At 54.9% G+C, this 17491-nt stretch overlaps 1 protein-coding gene across 1 annotated transcript; it reads left to right on the top strand.

Moving 5' to 3' along the window:
- The first annotated feature begins 1591 nt into the window (after window positions 1-1591).
- LOC144948967 (neutral cholesterol ester hydrolase 1-like) lies at window positions 1592-17331 on the top strand. Its single transcript, XM_078878749.1, has 7 exons — window positions 1592-2147; window positions 4425-4638; window positions 7776-7845; window positions 10500-10671; window positions 12054-12216; window positions 12600-12815; window positions 15072-17331. The coding sequence occupies exons 1-7, from the start codon at window positions 2001-2003 to the stop codon at window positions 15311-15313; spliced, it is 1224 nt and encodes a 407-aa protein (XP_078734875.1). The 5' UTR covers window positions 1592-2000; the 3' UTR covers window positions 15314-17331.
- The last annotated feature ends 160 nt before the right edge of the window (window positions 17332-17491 follow it).

Below are 17491 nucleotides of genomic sequence, written 5' to 3'. Positions count from 1 at the left end.
CCCTGGCCACCTGAGTTTGATTCACGACCAATAAAAAGTGACGAATATGTTTTTACCGGTCCTGGGCCTTCCCTAGGTCGACTCGGCCTTAAATGAGAGTCTGGTGTGGTTTGTATTAAACATCGGCACTGGGGAGACAAAGGCGGCCGGGCGTTGTGTTGGCCACCCACCCCCTCGTGTTCCCGTGCCGGCGTCTTAATCGGTGCTAGTCAACAACACTTTCCCCACGGATATATGGGGGATCTTTGTATTTAGCTGTTGTCAATGCTTGTGGGTTGTCTGTTGCAATAAGTTGCGTGTTGGACGCATCATCGCCTGTGCGTTGTGTCAGTGTTACACAGCGCGCGTGTTGTGTGGATGTTACACAACGCTTGTGGGTGATGATGTTATGCAACGCGCGTGTATCTGTTGTCCACGCGTCTGTCCGTGTCTGTGGGAGCGGTCGTGGAGCGGTCAGCGCTACGCTGCGCTACGAACCCGGCCGGCCGAGTTCAATTCACGCTCACGGCCAACACCGGTGACGATTATCTGAACCGGTTCTGGGCCACCCCGAGGTTGACTCAGCCGCAAGTGAGTAGCTGGTGCGGTGTGTAAACGTCGCCACTGGGGAGACAAAGGCGGCCGGGCGTGGTGCTGGCCACCCACCCCCCGGTGCGCTGTGCCGGCTTCTTCATATATGCTCGCTAACAGCATTTGCCCCAACGGTCTGCAAAAGGCTATAGGGAGGTATATGTCTAAGTGTGTCTTGTCTCCTGGACATCGGTGAAAAAGAGCTTCATAGCTCATCGGATTCCTCCAGTATACACAAAGATTCTGAGTCTGAATCGGGAGCACTGGCCAAGTCAGCCGTCAGTCCAACTCCTACGTGCCCAATCCCCGACGCCCCCCCCCCCATCTCTGCATCTGGGACAATGTCCAACACGCAGGCGGTTTTATAGAGGGCCCACCACAGCTTAGGATGGATGGATGGGGGTGGTGGTCGCCAGAGTGTTCTAGTAAACAATGCATGCGTCCGCCATAGAGGGCGGTTTCTTTCTTCTTCCAAGAAATCTGTGAAGCCGCGAGGCCGGTGGTGGGGCGGCCTCTCGCGTTGGGTTCGCTGTGCACATGAGCGCTGAGGGTTCAGCTTAATGAGGACAGTGATGGTGATCGTGATGATCATGATCATCACGATCACCATCGATCTTAAACTGTAACAGGCAGCACTGCCGGACTTGGACGATTGTCAGTAAATTACATAACCCTGACATTGATCCATTATAGACTAACCCTGACACCCTAACCCTGACATTGATCCCTGATACCGTAACCCAATATACTCACCTGACACCCTAACCCTGACACCCTAACCCTTACCCACTAACCCTGCCACACGACCCTGACACCTTAACCCGCTAACCCTGACACGCGAGTTGGTACGAACAGCCCTCCAACTGTCCCTGACCCGAACCAACCAGCCACTCGGCACAGCCCAGAGAGCGCATGGTACAGAGCAGAAGGAGGCGTCTCCTGGTTCCTCCTGAGCCCTCTCCAGCCCCTCTCCTTCCCTCTCCTAGTCCCTCCCTCCCTCCCCGCCACCCACTCCCACAATCTCCCCCCTCTCTCACACTGCGCGCTCTCTCTCTCTCTTACACTCCCGGTCTCGCCGGGCTCATCTTCACTCGTTCGCATTTCGCCGGGTGCGCGGAGCATTGGATTCCCTCTCCCCCAATCGCGTCCTCTCCCCGGCTCCGCTCTCCTCTGCTCCCATCTTATCCACTATTCTCCTTTTGAACTCCCCTCCTCTTACTCTCTACTCCCCTCTTCCTCTGTTTCCCACCACTCCTAACTCCTATCTCTACTCCACTCCCCTCTCTGCTCCACTCCCCTCTGCGTTGCACTCTCCCATCTCTGCGCCTCTCTCACCCGACCGCCACCTGACTCGATCCATCAGTAGCAGCAGCTGCGTCGTCTGTGGTCGCGCGGGGGCTGTGGGGAGGAGCGGGGGTCCCGCCTGCAGGATGGGAGCCGTCCGCGTGTGCTCGCTGCTCTCCGCGCTCTTGCTGCTGGGCGCAAGCTACTACCTGTACCGGCCCCTCCCCGACTCCGTGGCCGAGCCGTACAAGCTGATGATGCTGGACGCCGTCTTGCGCACCGCCAATCACGTGGTGAGGAAGCGGAGACCCAGGGCGCTGAGACCCAGAGCGCTGAGACCTGGGTGCTGAGACCTGGGTGCTGAGACCTGGGCGCTGAGACCTGGGCGCTGAGACCTAGATCCTGAGACCCAGGGTGATGAAACCCAGGGTGCTGACACCAGGGTCCTGAGACCAAGGTGCCGAGACCTGAGTGACAGTATAGCTTCGTGTGCGCGCGTGAACGTCTTCAAATTCGAAGCGATTTCCTGGTTCAGAAATTGGTGCTCATCTTCCGTTTACAGGGAGTGATGGAAATTCCACATTACTATGGTGGAGGGCGCTTGTATACATATGACGCCCACTGTTGTAGCAGAGTGTGAGTTGTAGGTGAGTGCTCTAGGTGAGTGTGGATTTCAGGTGAGTCATGTAGGCGAGTTTGGTTGGTAGGTGAGTGTTACAAGTGAGTGTGGCTGATAGTTGAGTATGCGTCACAGGTGACTCGCCTCTATGTTTGACCTTTGACTGGCACACGCGCTTGGGAGCTGCCTGTCCAGCTCCGAGTCCACTCGCTTGGGTGGCAATTCGGATTATCGCTCTCTCTGTAAAGCTTACAGCTAGGGCCGGATTAATACAGACTCTAGGGGCTGCTACAGTCGTATAGAAGGCAAAGCATGTTTGTTGTCGGGTGATTGTGGGTTGTAGGTGAGTGGATGAGTGTTATAGGCGAGTGCTGTCGGTGAGTATTGCAGGTGAGTGTTGCGGATGAGTCAGTGTTGTAGGTGAGTGTAGGGATTAATTGAGGGCTGTGGGTGAGTGTTGTATGTGAGTGTGGATTGTAGGTGAGTGTTGTTGGTGAGTGTAGTAGATGAGCATTGCAGGTGAGTGTTGAATTCACATAGGTCAGAGTGTCAGGGTCAGGGTGTCAGGGTTAGTGTGTCAGGGTTAGTGTGTCAGGGTTAGGGTGTCAGGGTTAGTGTGTCAGGGTTAGTGTGTCAGGGTTAGGGTGTCAGGGTTAGGGTGTCAGCCCCGCGGGGTGAGCGTGGGTGCACGTGGGGTCGTGCCCGTGACAGCAGCGACCTTTCAATGCCAGCTCTGTCGCGGTCACTGCTTCAACATTCACCCATGCTGAGCGCCATGGGGCAGTGTTCATTTGTTCGTGGATACCGATGCTGGGGCCCCAAAACGGAAGTTAAACAGACACTGGCTTTGACGAAGCGCTGGCTGGAGGTGAATTAAGGGGGTTATCGTCAGAGGGGTGGAGTAATCCTGCAGCGCACTGCACTATAAACCCGGCGGAGTGGTGGCGCAGCGGTTAGCGCACTGCACTAACAACCCGGCGGAGCGGTGGCGCAGCGGTTAGCGCACTGCACTATGAACCCCGTGGAGTGGTGGCGCAGCGGTTAGCGCACTGCACTATGAACCCGGCAGAGTGGTGGCGCAGTGGTTAGCGCACTGCACTATGAGCCCCGTGGAGTGGTGGCACAGTGGTTAGCGCACTGCACTATGAACCCGGCGGACTGGTGGCGCAGCGGTTAGCGCACTGCACTATGAATCCTGCGTAGCGGTGGTGCAGCGGTTAGCGCACTGCACTATGAACCCAGCCACCGAAGTTCAATACAAGTAGCCAGGGACAGCATTGGTGGTGAGTGGGAGTGGCATCAGTCCGGAGCTGTGCTCCCCATCCCCCATTAACCCAGAATCAGAATCCTTATTTAAACTAGAGGAACCCGAGGAGCTATGAAGCTCTTTTTCACAGATATCTCCGCACTGACCAGGTTAGAACGGCCAATCGACTGAATCTCTTTGCCTCATGCCCACGTTGGCCAGGAGATATTTACTACCTCGCCTGGTATGCAGCAGGTGGGGGGTTCGATCCCGACCCTGACGCCTGCTGTTGTGTATTTGGGGTTTGCGTGCCTCTCTCTCCGTGGTCGCGTGGGTTTTTCTCCGGATTCTCTGGTTTGTTCCTCCACATTTAGAAACTTGCGTTTAGAGTATTTGGCTGCAATACATTTCCACATGATGATAAGCCACTTCGTTGAGCTATCAGTAGTCACCAGGTCACTTCTGAAAAAGAGCTACGTTGCTCAGTGGACCTTACCTCGTAAATTAAAAGTTTACATATAGTTGCGTTTGAAGCATCTACGTTCCATTGGTCATCATCCCCACACATCTCCTTTATCTCTGGGAGTGTGGGCCGGTGATTCCCAAGTCCCAGCGTGGCCCCTGCCTCCGTGTCCCCGCAGACATGTCTCGACGCAGCTCACGCCCCTCGTGCGTGTCCCCGTCCTGCTCCCCACCGTGTGCCAGGCCACTCTGGGCAAGCTTCTGCGACTGGTCGACCCGGAGGTGGTCCTGCGCAACGTGGTGCCCCGCGTGCCCGCTCGCTCCGACGCGTGGGTGACGGTGCGCGACACCGAGCTGGGCGGCGTGCGCGTGCGAGCGTTCGTGTCCTCGCACGCCGCGGGGCTCAAGCGCGGCGTCATCTACCTGCACGGCGGAGGATGGGCGTACGGAACCACGCGTCAGTAGCACTGCCCCGCACAGCCTGCGAGATGTTGACTTCCTCGCCTGGTATGCAGGAGGTCGTGGGATCGATCCCGATCCTGACGATGCCTGCTGTAAATTTTGAGTTTGCGTGTCTCTCTCTCTCGCCGTGGTTGCGTTGATTTTTCTCCAGGTCCTTCGGTTTTTGCCTGCACGTTTAGAATTGGCATGCATTTAGAGTATTTGGCTGCGATAAATTTCCACGTGATGATAAGCCGCTTGGTTTACCTATCATTTGTGGCTTCTGAAAAAGAGCTAAATGGCTATTATCTGGTAAAATCAAAAAGAGTTTTAGTTTGAAGTTAATACAGACAGTCCCCGACTTACAAACGCCCGACTTGTGAACATCCGCACTTACGAAAGAGCTATCACAAGATATACATTTTTTTACAATCCAACTTGCTGAACGTAAATGAACCTTGACACATTGTATAACACTGACCGTACGTGCATTTAAATAACGACACATTATCGTGTTTTGAGTTACGAACGGGTCTCAGCAACGGAACCCGCTCGTAAGTCGGGGACTGCCCGTACACAGCGGAGAGTGGCGCTGGGTGAAGGACCACGGCATTTGGGTTGGGGCCGGTGTAAGTGGCCGACTGGATCATTGTTTAGGGTATGGATGGGGCTGGTACTAATGGTTTGGGTATTGGAAGGGCTAGTACTGGACGCTAACTCGCTAATTGCTTAAGGTATTAAAACTAAACTATTGTTATTTTACCAGGTAAGGCCCACGGGGCTAAAGCACTCTTTTTCAGAAACGACTTGGCCGCAAAATTATAACGCAACGAAGTGGCTTATCATAACGTGGAAATTTATAGCAGCCAAATACTCTGAATGCGTGATGGTGATTCTAAATGTGGAGGGAAAAACCGGAGAACCCGGATCAAAATCCATGTGACCACAGGAAGAGAGACACGCAAACTCCAAATATACAGCAGCAGGCGTCAGGGTTGGGATCGGGATCGAACCCATGACCTCCTTCATACCAGGCGAGGTCGGTAACATCTTGCCACCGTGGCACCATTGATTAGGCCGGTCCTATTTGCTCAGTGATTCTTAACCTGGAGTGCACCCTGCACCCCCTCTGGGTGCGAGATGCCCTTGTCCAGATTTTTTTTGAAGGTAAATCATCGAAACACAAATTAAGCACGGGCACATAAGTACAACTACTTTTTTCATCAAGTATATGTATTTATTAACGTACTTTTTTGGGATTTAGAACCAAACGGGTGCAAGGCTGCAGTAAAGGTGAAGAACAAGCATTATTATTCTTTGGGTCTTTCAGTAAAGTCACGTAGATAGAGAAAATAATAACAACGATAAAGTGAATAAAAATATCACGACGTTTCGATCGCAACACAAGCGGTCGTCATCAGGAAAAGGAGTTAGCCTCTAAAGGCAAACTGTTTATAAAGGTTTGGAGATGGACGTAGCCCAAGTGTATCAGCAGCACCAGTAGCATGGGCGGGGCAGCCATGCCAATGCAGCAGCCATGCCAATGCAGCAGCAATGCCAATGCAGCAGCAATGCCAATGCAGCAGCAATGCCAATGCAGCAGCAATGCCAATGCAGCAGCAATGCCAATGCAGGGGCAATGCCAATGCAGCAGCAATGCCAATGCAGGGGCAATGCCAATGCAGGGGCAATGCCAATGCAGCAGCAATGCCAATGCAGCAGCAATGCCAATGCAGCAGCAATGCCAATGCAGCAGCAATGCCAATGCAGCAGCAATGCCAATGCAGCAGCAATGCCAATGCAGGGGCAATGCCAATGCAGGGGCAATGCCAATGCAGCAGCAATGCCAATGCAGCAGCAATGCCAATGCAGCAGCCATGCCAATGCAGCAGCCATGCCAATGTAACAGCAATGCCAATGCAGCAGCAATGCCAATGCAGCAGCAATGCCAATGCAGCAGCAATGCCAAAGCAGGGGCAATGCCAATGTAACAGCAATGCCAATGCAGCAGCAATGCCAATGCAGCAGCCATGCCAATGTAGCAGCCATGCCAATGTAACAGCAATGCCAATGCAGCAGCAATGCCAATGCAGCAGCAATGCCAATGCAGCAGCCATGCCAATGTAACAGCAATGCCAATGCAGCAGCAATGCCAATGCAGCAGCAATGCCAATGCAGCAGCAATGCCAATGCAGCAGCAATGCCAATGCAGCATCAATGCCAATGCAGCATCAATGCCAATGCAGCAGCAATGCCAATGCAGCAGCAATGCCAATGCAGCAGCAATGCCAATGCAGCAGCAATGCCAATGCAGCAGCAATGCCAATGCAGCAGCAATGCCAATGCAGCAGCAATGCCAATGCAGCAGCAATGCCAATGCAGCAGCAATGCCAATGCAGCAGCAATGCCAATGCAGCAGCAATGCCAATGCAGCAGCAATGCCAATGCAGCAGCAATGCCAATGCAGCAACAATGCCAATGCAAGGGCAATGCTATAAACTTCCACGTGATGAGCCACTTCATTGAGCTATCACAACATTGAGCGGGGAGAACCTGCAAACCCCAAATATACAGCAAGCTTTCAGGGTCTGGATCCAACCCACGACCTCCTGCATACCAGGCGAGGGAGTTTACATCTCCTAGCCACCGCGGTGCCCCATGACGATCATTGATCTGACTAAATCGATACGATGAGCACAAAATGAATGAATGAGTGAACCCGCATCTTTCAGAGTCTCTCACTGCAGGGGAATGGAGGATGATGATGATGGGGGAGGGGGGCTCCCACTTCACAGAGGTCACCACTGACTCTCGCGCCCGTGTTTGTGTGAACGAAGAGGACGGCGAGCGGTGGTGCAGCGGTTAGCGTGCTGAACTATGAACCCGGCGACCCATGTTCAATTCCCACTCATGACTATCAACATCAGTGACGATTATCTGAATCGATCCTGGGCCTCCCCCAGGTCGACTCAGCCGCAATTGAGTACCCGGTGCAGTGTGCAAACATCGCTACTGGGAAGACAAAAGCGGACAGGCGTGGTGTTGGCAGGCCACCCCCTCGTGTGCCGTGCCGGCCTTCATAGGCGCTACTCGCTAGCAGCACTTGCCCCAACAGTCTGTTAAGGCTACACGGGGGACCTTTTTGTTTTGCAGAGGACGTTGGCAACGACCACCAGTGCCGTGAAGCGGCACGCCGACTCGACGCGGTCGTCATCTCCGTGGAGTGAGTTCCTCCAGCGACCCCACACGCCGCCTCCCCCTCGTCCATCGGAGCACGCCTCCCCTTCCTCCCGGGGATGTTGCCCGTGGGTGTAAAGCCGTGACACCCACGGCAGCACGTGTATGTTTCCTAACCATGGTTAAGAAACCACAACCAGCCTCAACTTCATTTGTATAAATCCCTCGGAACGCCCAGCATGGGTGGGATCCACCTGTTTGGTGTGCTCTGCCATCGTTACACACGTCACACCTTCGTATGTAGAAGACCACAAAGCTTGGGGGAATGTGGATTTTACATCGGCTCACCGCCTAGCTGCGGTTCCTCCTCGCGCTTCTCTCTCATCGCCAGTGAGCGAATGTCTGTGCGGCGGTGGCGCGCTTCGAGCTGAAGTTATTGTCGTTAATTATGATGAAGAAAGACGTCCAAAATACACCAGCCTAATCTTGGATAATTTGCATTTGGCAGCCACTCACTCGTCCACTGACTTACCCATCCACCCACTCACTCACCCACTCACTCATCCACTGACTCACTCACCCACTCACTCATCCACTGACTCACCACACTGCAAGTCCCAACATTTATCTTTCTGCTTTTTCCTGTGCACCGATCCACTTTAGAAAGCCCCTCCCAGCCTCTGTTTGCCCGCAAGCTCTTTCAAGAATAACCTCGCTCAATCCCAGCAGCGCATTCTTACTCTCGTCGATCACAACAGCGACGTCGCCGCTTGTTGCTGGCCACTTGATGTGTTGGACCTTCGGGCCGGTGCACAGCAATGGCACGAAACAAAAAGCAAAAGGGTCCCAGGGCGCTGGGCCTCTCTTCCTCCCGGCTCTCCCACGACGTCTCCCGTGTGCCCAATTGTCCTCTCAGTGTCACGGTGACATTGGCGCATTCCACCGACTCTGAATCCTAATCCTCTCCGGCACGACCCCTGAGCGTGCCCTGCGAACAGCTTCGGTGGTGGTGGCTTTGGCGCGCCGTGACCCCACACTGTGACGTACTCCCTTAAGCCCTCTCATATGTCGCTCGGCCACCTCGCCCGGCGCCACCACAGCCGACTCCCACGTCTTCTGGCCCCATGCCCAGCCCCCACCTCCCCCGGCCCCCACCTCGCCCAGCCCCCACCTCCCCCGGCCTCCACCTCGCCCAACCCCCACCTCCCCCGGCCCCCACCTCCCCGGCCCCTACCTCGCCCGGCTCCCACCTCGCCCGGCTCCCACCTCGCCCGGCTCCCACCTCCCCCGGCCGCCGCCTCGCCCAGGCACCGCCTCGCCCGGCCTCCACCTCGCCCAACCCCCACCTCCCCCGGCCCCCACCTCCCCGGCCCCTACCTCGCCCGGCTCCCACCTCGCCCGGCTCCCACCTCGCCCGGCTCCCACCTCCCCCGGCCGCCGCCTCGCCCAGGCACCGCCTCGCCCGGCCCCACCTCCCCGGCCGCCGCCTCGCCCAGGCACTGCCTCGCCGGGCTCCCACCTCCCCCGCCGCCGCCTCGCCCAGGCACCGCCTCCCCCGGCCGCCGCCTCGCCCAGGCACCGCCTCGCCCGGCCGGTCCTCCATGCTGCTCAACACCTCGCGGACAGGAGCCGGCCCTTGGCAGCCCCCTGGGATACGCGGGGAAGGTGGCAATCTTAAAAAAACGATGACACCAATATACGATCAAGCAGACGCGGTAATGGAGAGACTGGATGATCCCCTGGAAGACGGAGAGAGGGGAACGGGGGTGGCTGATGCAGGTGGAGTGGGTTCACGAGATGGGTGATGCTGTGGTGAAATGGTTAGCTCACCGGTTCCATTCAATCTCCCGGTGCAGCAGTTGAAACAACAGGGCAAGTTTCCTATATTCCTCTCCAACCTCCCCCACCTCCGCCTCTGTCTACCCAGCAGTGGAAATTGGTACGCCAGATTGAGTCGTGTGTGGTGGGGTGTGGGCATTACCACCTGACCAGTGTGAAAGAGTAGGCCAAACACCCTCTAGAGGGGGGCTCTAGTTGACGGAGGGCCTTTCGGTAGCAGCGGCGTGAGAAGGGAATTGCAGGGGCTGCCCCTTTAACCTCGGTGAATGCCCCAGACTTGGCCAAAGGTTCAGTCCTCTCTGTGGAGGCAGAGTCGCCATCGCGTCCTCACTTGGCCACAGTCGCCACTGTGACTGGCAACGTATTGAATCACCCCAACACAATGGCGACATTCTTGTCGCGGAAACGCCGACCTGGCATTAATGATATTAGCGGTGGTGGTGGTGTTTGTTGTTATAGTGATGTTTGTGCTGCGGGTGCTCCTCTTCATCCGCGGGGCGTATCGCCATCCGAATGTGTAGCCACGTTGGAGACAACCCAAGCAGCAGCGGCTGGTGACAATATTTTTCATTTGGTTTAGAGGCAGGGGAGGGGTCGGGTCAGGTGGGATCAGATGGGGTCAGGTGTGGTGGGTTCAGGTCCCCGGGTGGGGTGGGGTCAGGTGGAGTCGGGTGTGGTGGGGTTGGGTGGGGTCTAGTGGAGTTGGGTGGGGTGGGTCGGGTGGGGTGTAGGGGGGTGGGGTCTAGTGGGGTCCTTTGGGGTGAGGTCGGGTGGGGTCAGGTGTGGCGGGGTGGGGTGGTTGCTGACAACGCCAAAACGTCTGGTTCGGGGACTTTGCCCGCCCGCGCCCTCCACGCACAGGTACCGCCTGGTGCCGGAGCACCGCTTCCCCGTGCCGCTGGAGGACTGCCTGCGCGCCACGCGCCACTTCCTGCGGCACGACACGCTGGCGGCCTTCTCCGTGGACCCCGCGCGCGTCGCCATCTCGGGGGACAGCGCCGGCGGGAACCTCGCGGTGGCCGTGGCTCTGCAGGTTGGCGGCGCTGCCGGGGGGCAAACCCGGAGGGCGGGAAGTGGGGCGCCTGCCGGCCCTCGCGCCGCTCTCCGTCTCTCTCTCTCTGGCGGCGCGGGGCTCTCGCACAGTCTCGAGCCCGCGTCGCACATTCACATGCTCATCTCTCACATTCACATGCTCATCTCTCACATTGACATGCTCATCTCTATACTCTTAGTTTTTTCGGTAAAGTCACGTAGGTAAAAAATGAAAAAAATGAAAAAATAAAAATCACGACGTTTCGGAGGCAACACAAGTCCCTGTCATCAGGTGGGACCGTCACAGCCAGATTTTGTGCATCAAATCTGGCTGTGATGCAGCAAATCTGGCTGTGACGGTCCCACCTCATGACGGAGACTTGTATTGCCTCCGAAACGTCGTGATTTTATTTTATTTTTATTAATTTTAATTTAATTTTTTACCTACGTGACTTTACCGAAAGAACTAAGAGTATGAATCCTTGCAGTCACGAAAGCTTCAAACATTAACATGCTCATCTCTCACAATAACATGATCATCTCTCACAATAACATGCTCATCTCTCACAGTAGCATCGCCACCTCCACGCCCTCGTCGTGGAGGTCGCCCTTCGATCAGACATTGACATGCTAATTTATCACATTAACATTACTAGCTCCGCCCACTTCGTTTATGACCATTGGGCTACACCCAATTTAAACCTTTTAAACAGTTTGCCTCAGCAGCTTTTGCTCTCTTTTTTCTTCCTGATGACGAACGCTTGTGTTGCGATCGAAACGTCGTCGTTTTTTTGTTATTTTTTGTTATTTTCTTTGAACTTATCTACGTGACTTTACCGAAAGACCCAAAGAATAAAAAAAACTGTTTAGTTTACAGTTGTGTATATATTGTTTGACAGCAGAGGGCAGTGTTGCTCTGTGGTTTTGCCTGATGAGCTAAAAGAAGGAACGAAACAGGAGGATTTCTGTTTCGAAGGAACGAAACAGGAGGGTTTCTCCACAAACCTGGTTGTCACCTGATGAAGCGAGTTGTAATTACTGACGACATGTACTCAGATTGCAAATGTTGCGGCTTTGCTCTCCAACACACCAGTGTGCTGTACTAGTAACGAATTGACACGTTCTGTTTACGTGACAACCCTTACTAGTTAGCTGTGTCGGGTGGTGGCGGGTTTAACGACACATTTATATATTTACGCGAGCTAATCCAAAATAACCTGTATTATGGACGATATTGGTTGGGAAAGCCTTCTGCGTGTTAAACGAACTAAAGGACATTTTTATTTTACCAGGTAAGGCCCACTGAATGTGTCCCTGTGCCTGCCTCTATAGCCCCCCCTCTCTTTCTCTCTCTGTGTGTGTGTGTGACTGCGTGAACCGCAGCTGGCGCGGGAGTCCAAGGAGGGCTCGGCGAGCCTCAAGCTGCAGGCGCTCATCTACCCGGTGCTGCAGGCGCTCGACTTCCAGACGCCGTCGTACCGGGACAACGCTCACGTGCCCATCCTGTACGCACGCACCATGGTGCGCATGTGGCTCGAGTACCTGGGTGAGCACGAGGAGGGGGGGAGGAGGAGGAAGGGCAGGGGGGAAGAGGGATGGAGGAAGGGGGGGGGGGTGGAGGTGCAGGAGGATGGGGGGAGGTGGAGTGGCGAAGGTGGAGGAGAAGGAAGTCGAGGAGGCGGTGGAGGGGGGACGGGGGGAAGGGGGGAGCTGCAACCACCACCACCACCACCACCAGGGCTTCATGTGAGTTGGGTCTGTCCAGGTTGGAGATTTGGAAAACGCTGCAGGATGCGGAGTGTTGCTGGGGCCTGGGGCGCCGTCAGTGTGCACCGCGGCGCTCGCTGCCTCATTGCGAAGGTGTCGGGGGCCGGCTCACCGCTGCTCCGCGTACGTGGCGTGAACGTCGTGCGTGCGTGCGTGGTGCAGGCGGGGACGTGGCGCTGACGGACGCGCTGCTGGAGAACGCACACTCGCGCCACGTGCTGCTCGACCCCAGCGGCCCCGGCGCCTTCGTGGACTGGCGCTCGCTGCTGCCGTCCCGCCGGCCGCGTGGCCCGGAGCCCCCCGAGGGCCCCGCGCGCCCGGACATCCTGGCCAAGATCCCGGCGCTGCTGGATCCCAGGGCCACGCCGCTCTTGGCCGGTGAGTGCGTCCACACGCCAAGTTCAAGACACCCCTACATAACAAGGGCGTCCAGCGATCACCGGAGGCCAGGATGTCACAAGGGCAGAATGCCCGAATATAAATTAGCAACAAGAACAACAGGGGCCCGTGTGGTGGGGCCCTCCTTTGTGTATGGGCCGGGGCCCTTGGGTCCGATCAAGGCCCCCTGACAGTCTCATCTAAGTAGGATCAATTTATATTTTTTAAGTAAAAAAATATTTCACCTGGAAAATCTCTCGAGATGGAACATCTTTGTTGCAAGGGGCTCTACAGGGTGACGATTTCCATGCACGTAGCACACGTGACGTAATGACCACAATGACAAAGGTCCCACATTAAGCCTCTACAGTCTGTTGGGATAAGTGCTCTTAGCGAGTAGCACCTAATGAAGACCGACATGACACATGAGTGGGCGGGTGGCCAGCATCACGGTCGGCCGCCTTTGTCTCCCCATTGCTGACACACCGCACCAGGTACTCACTTAAGGCTGAGCCAAGCTAGGAAAAGCCCTGGCCTAGTTCCGATGTTCGTGAGAGAAGAGTGAGCCAACTTCCAGCCACAGCATTTCAGCACCATGGACCAAGGCGCCAGCTTCATGCAGCGTGGGGCCTTGGCACAGCAGCCTGCACTTGCTTTGAGGTCGAGTGAGCTGCAATGTAAGAGTCAAACACAGAGACTGCTTGGCTTCCATCTTCCACGGAAACAATGGGGCCGGCGCTTTACTGGATTTTACTACAAACCACTGAAGGTGTGCGGTGAACATCAGATGGTGTGGTGAACACCAGATGCACGAGTGGAGAACACAAGGCCCTTTTGTGCGACTGTGGCTACGAGCTCCAAGTCGCGGAGCGTGTGACTTCGCACCGCCACAGACATAGATCTGAAAAGAGACAACAAAGCCTGTTAAAAGGAACGGGATGGAACAGGCTTGCCTGTAGACCAGTCAAGTTGATTTCCTCCTCCATCGAGCATTGAGACAGCACCTCCTATTAGCACGGTTGACTACGTATGGTGCGAAAGAAGTTCAACAGACAAGGGGTGCCGCAGTGGCGAGATGTTATCTACCTTGCCTGGTATGCAGGAAGTCGTGGGTTCAATTTTATCCATAGGCCAAGCACTGTTGATTTTCCTCACACAATGGTACTAATTTTATCGTCCACAATAAGATGATGAGCGGACGAGTCAACCGTCCAACCGGGATGTAAACTCGCGGACTTCTGATTATGAGCCGCTGGCTCCATCGCTGAGCCACTCGGCCGGGTGTAGAACTGGCATGCCAGGAGCTCTACGCTACAGTCACTCGAAGTCCAAACAATTGAGCCGAGCCAAGGTGTGGATCTGGGTGCCCAGCCACGCTGCGGTGCTGATGGTGGTGGTGCCTCTACTCGCGAATGGGTTCTGGTGGTCACCTGGTGGGTTACAGACGGGGTTCCGCTGAGTTCGCACCCCCAGCACGCCCCCGACTCCACTGCGTGACGCGCGATGCGGCACCGAGCCGGTTGCCATTTGCGTCGCCTTGTTGAGGGGGACATAGGGTCAAAGGTACCCGGAGTTTTGTCCAAAACGATTGGCTATCTATTCGGTATTTGAACATCTTCATGCCACAGAGGGTGTGAATCCTATTCTACTTAGTTCATCATTTCAATACTGGCAAGAAAAGGTCCCATAGATAGAACCTACCCTGTCATCCGTAACGCACAGCTGTGCGTGATGAGCTTGTGGTGCGAGCTTGACAGCTGCTGCGTCTTCCCTCCCGTCCCCCAACGGTGTGTGTGTGTGTGTGTGACGCCCGCTGCCTTCCCGCTCCTCTCTCCCCACTCGACGTCTCCACGTCCGCCCCATGGCCCCTCACGCCCGGCTCACCGCTACGAACCTCCTCCAGGTTCTCAACTCGTCTAACAAGATTAAACTGGAACACCTTGAACCTCTTTCTGGGCCTGCCCTCTCGGTTTCCCACCTCCGAGTGCACCCCACATCCATCTCCTTCTAATTTCTGACGCGGTTTGCATTGCGAGGCCGAGTGAGTGACTCAGAGCGCTCGGCTCGTGCGTCCGAGCGGTTGCGTCGTGACATTGAGTTGTCCTCGCCACGGCGTCCGGTGGTTGAGCCGCATTCGTATTTCCAGGTTCGAGCGGTCGAGCCGCGTGTCACCCGACCCCCCTCCCACTGCCCTCGCCCCCCCCCCACCACTGCCCGCCCGTCCTTCCCCCCCACCGTCCCCCCCCTCCGTCGTAGACGACGATTGGCTGCGCTTGCTGCCGCTCACGTACGTGGTGACGTGCGAGCACGACGTGCTGCGCGACGACGGCGCCCTGCTGGTGGCGCGTCTGGGCCCGCTGGGGGTCCCCGTGCAGCACCAGCACCTGGGGGACGGCTTCCACGGCATCTTGTCGCTCGTGCAGCAGCCCCTGCTGCACTTCGACATCGGCGTGCGCACCGTGGACATGTACATAGCCTGGCTCGACGAGCACCTCTAGGACCACCGCCACCTCCTACCCCTCACCCCTCACCCACCACCTCCTACGGCTCACCTGAACCCCTCACCCACCACCTCCTACCGCTCACCTCTCACCCACCACCTCCTACCGCTCACCTCTCACCCCTCACCCACCACCACGTACCGCTCACCTGCACCCCTCACCCACCACCTCCTACCGCTCACCCCTCACACACCACCTCCTACCGCTCACCTCTCACCCCTCACCCACCACCTCCTACCGCTCACCTGCACCCCTCACCCACCACCTCCTACCGCTCACCTCTCACCCACCACCTCCTACTGCTCACCTCTCACCCCTCACCCACCACCATGTACCGCTCACCTCTCACCCCTCACCCACCACCACGTACCGCTCACCCCTCACACACCACCTCCTACCGCTCACCTCTCACCCCTCACCCACCACCTCCTACCGCTCACCTGAACCCCTCACCCACCACCACGTACCGCTCACCTGTCACCTGCCCCCTCATACCACTTACCTCTCACCCGCCACATCATACAATCACCCCGGAATCAGATCAGACAACACAAAGGAGATGGAACAGATCAGACGACACAGAGATGGGAGTACAAACAAGACAGCAAACACAAGACAAGACCCATTGAGGAAAACGCAAAGGAGACGGTGACCGTACAGATGAAACGGTGCAAATCAGACGGTGTGGGACGTTGCAAATGAGACCGATATTATCAGTCCTGTTCATAAGGTGACCTGAATCGTCGCGCGGTATCAACGCACAGAGGGCCTACGTGCCTATCGTTCGATGTAATTTGGTGCAGCTTTTCTGTTTACACCGCAAGACGACCGCGTCAGGGCGCTCTGGGTTAGGTGACCAAACTAGGCTCTGCGTCAAGATGATTGTGTCTGACTGGGTGAAAGGACTATATTGTATAAGACTCTTAAGGATCAATAAATACGTCAGGTTCTGGTTTAAAATACTATATAACACCGTTAAGATGACTGCTTTCGACTCTTGGTTTTAACAGCTATGTCCGTCTCTGTTAAGATGAATAACTTGGACAACTCATTTAAGATGATTATTAGATTCTGGCTGAACATGGCTGCGTGTTTTCTGGCGGTCGGTTAAAATAACTCGCATTGAACACTGGGTTAAGCAGATGGATTTAGTCTGCTATGTTTTTTAATGTATGTGTGTTTGGCTGTAAGGTTTTGTCTTACTGTGTTTAAACTCTGGGTTAGGCATCTGTGTACGACTGCGTGTTAAGGTGTCCGAGTTAGACTCTGGGGTTAAGTCGATGGTGTGTTAGATTTGGGGTTATTAATGAATGCGTCGTATTGTTGTGGGTTAACACTGTGGCCATGCGTCCGTCTCCGACTCTTGTTCATGAATGAACGCGTTCGCTGGGGTTATATCGCGGTCGTTTTGTCCCCCCCCCTCACATCATGTTGGCCAACCCACAGACCCCTGTCCCGCACACATCTAATCAGCTAATCGCAATGTCTCCATTACATTCTCTGATTTTTAGATGAATAAAACATCATAATATTGTGGCCACATTCCACATTTTGGATGATCCGAAAAGATGTTTCGGATTGTTCTGAAATATGTCACAGAGTTTGCTGCCTAAAGAGATGCCATTTTGATGATACTTGACGTCATGTTTGCTTAAATTGTTAAAAACCTAAAACAATATGGCATTCGAATTATTGCTTTACTTAATAAAAATTTAACTGTTCATATTTAAAATTGTCAACATGGTTACATTTTGTGTATACAACTATATGTTATTAAAATATGATGCATGTTCATCTGGATATACGAAGCAAAAGCCAAAGTCAGGCGAAAGAAAATCCAATCCTCAAACATTTTTTTTACATCAGAAATTCATCCCAAATGTATGTGTCTACAGCCCATCACTAGTATGTTATTGCACTTTCCACGTGCTTTTGTTTACCTGGATACATTAATGAGATAATCAATTGCAATGGAAACATAGCCTGTGTGCAATTACTGCAAAGTGAAAAGTAAATTAAAGCGATTTAATGCAAAATACAAATATGAATTCAACTACCCGTGCTCCAGTGTCAATTTCTTAGATTTTCTGCGCGGCTTGTGTTTTTGCTTTATTCCGAAATGTATAGAGCAGTTGAAACCCAACGTGTTGGAGAACAGCGCAAGGAAGTGGACAT

The sequence above is a fragment of the Lampetra fluviatilis genome, chromosome 51, assembly GCF_964198595.1.
Source record: "Lampetra fluviatilis chromosome 51, kcLamFluv1.1, whole genome shotgun sequence".
In the NCBI taxonomy this organism is placed as follows: domain Eukaryota; kingdom Metazoa; phylum Chordata; class Hyperoartia; order Petromyzontiformes; family Petromyzontidae; genus Lampetra; species Lampetra fluviatilis.
The sequence above is the reverse complement of the archived record's forward strand: the minus strand, read 5'-3'. Positions and strand labels throughout refer to the sequence as shown.